At 59.2% G+C, this 5,074-nt stretch overlaps 4 protein-coding genes across 4 annotated transcripts; 1 reads left to right on the top strand and 3 right to left on the bottom strand.

Moving 5' to 3' along the window:
- On the top strand, positions 1–311 carry DQ04_10731030 (hypothetical protein; the record flags this gene model as incomplete). Its single annotated transcript, XM_009316343.1, has 1 exon — positions 1–311. A coding segment is annotated over one exon (311 nt), but the record flags the coding sequence as incomplete, so codon positions are not given.
- Positions 312–585: 274 nt separating this feature from the next.
- DQ04_10731020 (hypothetical protein) lies at positions 586–1,347 on the bottom strand (the record flags this gene model as incomplete). The annotated part of the gene is made up of 1 exon (XM_009316342.1): positions 586–1,347. One exon carries the CDS (start codon positions 1,345–1,347, stop codon positions 586–588), a length of 762 nt encoding a protein of 253 aa, XP_009314617.1.
- Positions 1,348–1,890: 543 nt separating this feature from the next.
- On the bottom strand, positions 1,891–3,366 carry DQ04_10731010 (hypothetical protein; the record flags this gene model as incomplete). The annotated part of the gene is made up of 1 exon (XM_009316341.1): positions 1,891–3,366. The coding sequence occupies one exon, from the start codon at positions 3,364–3,366 to the stop codon at positions 1,891–1,893; it is 1,476 nt and encodes a 491-aa protein (XP_009314616.1).
- A 251-nt stretch (positions 3,367–3,617) lies between these two features.
- DQ04_10731000 (hypothetical protein) lies at positions 3,618–4,379 on the bottom strand (the record flags this gene model as incomplete). The annotated part of the gene is made up of 1 exon (XM_009316340.1): positions 3,618–4,379. One exon carries the CDS (start codon positions 4,377–4,379, stop codon positions 3,618–3,620), a length of 762 nt encoding a protein of 253 aa, XP_009314615.1.
- Positions 4,380–5,074: the final 695 nt, after the last annotated feature.

Below are 5,074 nucleotides of genomic sequence, written 5' to 3'. Positions count from 1 at the left end.
CAAGCTTCTCGAACTCACCGTCCTGGAGCCACTCTGCGGCGTCGGTGAGCCACTCCACGATCTCGCGGTCCTTCTGTTCCGCCAGCGAGGTGCGGCGCAGCACGTCGAGCAGCACCTGCTGCCGCAACCGTAGCCGCTCGCTCGGCTGCTCCACGGGTGGTGCGGCGCGGAGGGCGGGCGACGCAGAGGCAGAGCGATCCCGCTTGCGCATCGTTCCACTCCTGCTTGGCCGACCACAGACGCAGCAGAAAAGAAGAAAAAAAGAAGTACAGGAGAAGGAGGATCCAGTAGGAAGGGGAAGGGTGGCGTAGGGGCAGAAGGAAGAACCCCACAAAACAAAAAAAGAAACAAAATGGTAGAAGGGGCAGCTTCAATGGACACTAGAAAGATTTTTCCGTTGTGTGTGTGTGTGTGTGTGTGTTGACAACAACCCACTGCGAAGAGACNTGACTGGGCCCGGTGGTGGTGGTGCACGCCGTCCACCAGTCTGTAGGGCAGCGTGGGGAGGAAGAAGAAAGGTATTCTCTGTGGTGGGCTGCGCCACGGCAAGCTGCGGGAAGTGGGCAGCGTGCGGGCCCCCACCTCTCATTGTGCCTTGGCCAGCAGCCGCACGTGCGTCTCCAGCGCGCTCAGCGCCCAGTAGTGCAACTCGCTCGCGTCGTTGATGAGACGGACGGCGCCACGCACGCAGAAGCGGTCATCCACACTTCGCTGAACACTGCCTGCCACAAAATCCATGGCGCCTTGCACGACCCGGTGTACGTCCTTCGACACATCCGCAAAGGCAAGCCTCCCTGCAACGAACACGTAGTCATTCTCGCGAATATCGTCGTCATCGCCCACCGCTGCCGCCGCGCTGTTATTGGACGACGTGGAGTTTTCGTCCGCCAAGGCAGCAGCAGGAGCACCACCACTGTCGCTCTCCACAGGTGGGTGGAGCTGCACAACCGCAATGATGCCTGTCGTGTCGGAGACCAACATGGCCGTGTATGGCCGCGGTGTGGTGGCGCTGCCGTTCCGTCCCGGCCCCTCGCAACGCACAACGCGCCCACCAAAACACACAGCGCCGCACGGAACGCTGTCAAGCAATACCACCGACCCGCTAACACGCGGTGAGCGCAGCAGCGGGGCAAGAAACACAGGGCGCGGCGCCCACAGCATGCGGACCAGTGACGTGTGAAGAGCGCGCTGCGCGGTGTCGTCGCCCGCGGAGTGAGTGGCCGCTGTGTTGCACGGCACTCCTGCCGCTGCTGAAGCAGCCGTCTGCCGGATTGCGCTGATCGCCGCCTCCCCAACGCCGTCGCGCGTGGAAGGCGCGGTGAGGAAGTGTGCGGCCGCAGACTTCATCCAGGCAATTCGCTATTGCACAGACAATGGCCAGGTATTAAGCCAATGAAGTGCGAATAAGAAGGACGGAGGGAGAGAGAGAAAGATAGAGGGGGGGGGAGAAAATGGCAAATGTTGTGCCATAGTGTCATCATTCCAGCAAAACAAAAGTGGGAGACACGAAGACAGGCCGTAAAATGGGGAGACTATTGATTGAAAGGGAAGCCACCAGAGCTGGAAGTCTGTTACAGCGTATTCGCTACAATGTAACTCATGTGTTGCGTTCGCTGCGGCACTAAAGGCCTTGGACCAACATCGCTTTGTTGTTGTTGTTGTTGTTCTTTTGCGCTGTGCGTTTGCTTACTTGAAGACGTTATATGACAACGATGCAGAAAGGAAACAGTTCGACACGGACCCTTCCTTCAGCTGTCCCTCCCCCAGCGCCACAGCACCACCGTCCTGGTCGCCACCTGTACCCCGTGCCGCAGCATAAGTGGCATAGCACCGCGTGGCATTTTTCTTGTATCTTTTCTTTTCTTTTTTTTGCCTTCACGCTTCTGAGTTCTACTGCAACGGGCTTGCGGCGCTGCAGCTGCTGCTCTTCAGCGGCACGAGCTGCAGCGACGTGGGGAACGGATAGGACGGCGCACGTGCCGTGGAGGGCGCCGGCGATGCCTGCTCCTCAGCACGCAGGGGTACGGATGGGACGTGTGAGATAGCGCGGGCTGCCATTGGACCACCGCCTGCTTTACTCCATGGGGGCAGCGCGTGCACACCGTACACGTGGCGCTGCGTCTGCCGCATCAACGCCGTCATTTCCTCCGAGAACAGGAGCGACTTCTGCATCGTGATCTCCACACAGCTCTGTGTCGCCGCGCGTAGGAGCTGCTGCATCGCGAGCAGCTGCCGCGCCACCGCCGAATTGAGGTGAATCGCCAGCTCCGACACGTGGTCCGTTACCTTCTCGAGTGCGGCGATTCGCTGGTGGCTCTCGCGCAACGCGTCCTCTGCCTCGATGCGGCGCCGCTGCTCCTCGCGCAGACGTTCCAGCAGACTCGCTGTGTCTATGGTGGCGGTATCAACGGCATCGGCCGCCACAAGCGTCATACCCGTCGGCACACCCATTACATTGGGGCTGTTTGTGTTTCTGGTGGCGTCACGCGGGCCCTGCAGCGCGGTCGAGGCGCCCTGCAGTAGCTGCAAGGCGTTGCTGTCTTTGCCCCCACTTGTCATGACCTCCATGGGAAGAAGCTTGAATGGTGGCAGATCCTTTAGTCGTCCCTCAAAATAGCGCAAAAGAATATTGTCCGTGTCCTTTGCGTTGGAGGGTACTGCTGATATGATTGGTTCTGCCGGCCAGGAATCCTTAGCGCCATCGCTGCCTCGGTTTTCAGGTAGCGCTTCGCCTTTATCTGCTGGCAGACCCGGGCTGAGGTGGCCTTTCTGCACTCGTGCGGCCAGTGCACGTTCCATCATCTGGTCCAGCGCCTCGCGACGCCGCTCTCCGCCTGGGATGGCCTCCCGTTTCTCCTGCTCTTCCTCTAGCTGCTGTGGTGGTGGCGGTTTCGTTCTTGACCCAGTAGACGTAGCGGACGAAGTAACACGCATTCCGGCGGGTTGCGGCGCCATTTCGCTCCGCACGCCGCGCTGCTGGTCAGTGTGAGAAAGGCTACAGGGCGAGATCCCGTTCAGACTCGACGATGGCGTGTGCATGCCATCAAAGCGGGTTCTGTGCCCGACCTGAGCGGTCACGCTAATGCGATTGGAGAGCTTCAGTGGCCTCTCGTGCATCGCCGTGTCGTGGTGGATGCGGGGAAGCTGGCGCTGCAGCCACGCGAGTTCCTCTGCCAGAAGGTCCCGCTCGTGACACGACAGGCCGTCGGTATCGCCGCCAGGCGGTGCCCGTGCATTCACCTCGAGCGCGGACTCCAGTGCTCCAATGAGTTGCCGCAGTACGTCCCACTGCACCTCGCTTGGGAATTCCCACAAGGCAGAAGGCAACAGGCCGTTCGGCAGCGACACCGTGTCGCGCGCAGCCATGTCCTCAGCGTCCACGGCAAGAACCTCCAGTAGCAGCTTGTGCTCCCGCACCGACGTGACGAACAGCTCCGAGCGCTGCGCCAGAGCCCGCGTGGCGCCGGCCCTGCGCAGCACCACATCGTGCGGCACATCTGCCGGCAACGCGCACGCAGCACTGCACCGTGAGCAAAGCGTCAGCAAACTCACCGGAACCTGCGGCTGCGCGTTGTGGCTGTCTGCCGCCCCCGCACAGGTGTAGAGGGTTGGGGCATTCAACCAGCCGGGCCCCGCACACGGCGTCTCGCACAGCCAGCAGGCAAACCTCTGCGACGCCTCAGGCTGCGACGACAAGGACAACTCCACGTNGGCCCCGCACACGGCGTCTCGCACAGCCAGCAGGCAAACCTCTGCGACGCCTCAGGCTGCGACGACAAGGACAACTCCACGTGACGATGAATAACCCCGTCGCCATCCGGGATTCCACTGGTTCCCACGTCATTAGGCTGGGGGTTGTCTAGGTTGCCGTTGTTGATATCTGGGTCGCCTCTATGCTGCTTGAGAGCCTGTGCCAGCCGGGCGCTCAGTCGCGTGCTCCCACTGCGGCTGTTGACCAGCCCCACTGAAGCGGACCCTTGCCCAACTGCGTGGTTGTGACTGCTCCGCGTGGTGTAACGCCTGCTGCCGCTGCTGCTTTTGTTGTTGATTTTGCCCACTCCATCCTCAGCCGTCACTCGCCACGCGCGCAGTTGGATGTCCTTCCCATCTCCCTTTCTATCGTCATTGGCACTGGTGGCGTGATGTTTGCTGCGGTTTGCACCTCCATCGCCACGCAGCGACGCGGCGGCGTGTCCGTTTCGTGTCGACACATTCACTGGTGTGGAGCTGTCGCCAACCCCAACACCACCGCTGGCGGGGCGCACGTCTGCGTAACCACGTCGCTGCGGCTGTATGCTCGTGGATGTGTAGTAGTTGCCGCCTGGGTGTGTGAGCTCCTGGTAGAGCTGGAGCAGCTCCTCCGCTGGCCGCCCTGTCATGATGTTACAAGCACAAAAGATATATATATATATATATATGTATATATGGTGTGTGTGTGGACTGCAATATTTGCTGCTGTACGCCTCTACTTGTGCTCCCCCTCCACTCCCCCACTCTCTCACTCGCACCCAATGAATTAGCGGCGATACACGCACCCCCCCCTCCCTTGGCTTCAGCAGCAGCAAACAACAACAACAGCGGAAGCAAACAGAAAAAAAAGAAGCAAAGACACTTCACAGAAACAGACAGCACGCACAAATAAACCGACCGCAACACCCACACACGCCGAGGCACAGACAGACAGACAGGCAGACCAACAGACTGATACAGTGAAGATGACAGTAGTCACACGCTTCTTCCTCTTACTTCCGCTCTTAGTTCTCTCTCACAGCGTCACACAGTTGGTTTGAGAGACGAAGAGAGAGGGAGAGTGAAATATATATATATATATATATANAAAAAAAAAAAGAGAGAGCGAAAGGGGGCATAGACAAACAACACAACACACCGCATCGTTCACCATAACGCGTAAAGTGGTGGTGTTGGCTGTGTGTTTATATGTGTGGTTGCATACACAAGCGTGTAGTAAGTGGCGGTGCAGAGTGACCCGAAACAACAACAACAACAACAACGAAGCGAGGAGGAACTAAAACAACAAAACAAAAAAAAACACAAAGAACCAACAAGGGGAGCA

This window comes from Trypanosoma grayi (assembly GCF_000691245.1).
Source record: "Trypanosoma grayi strain ANR4 Tgr_1073_V1, whole genome shotgun sequence".
Classification (NCBI taxonomy): domain Eukaryota; phylum Euglenozoa; class Kinetoplastea; order Trypanosomatida; family Trypanosomatidae; genus Trypanosoma; species Trypanosoma grayi.
Note: the sequence above shows the minus strand (reverse complement) of the source record. Positions and strands in the feature narration are given on the sequence as shown.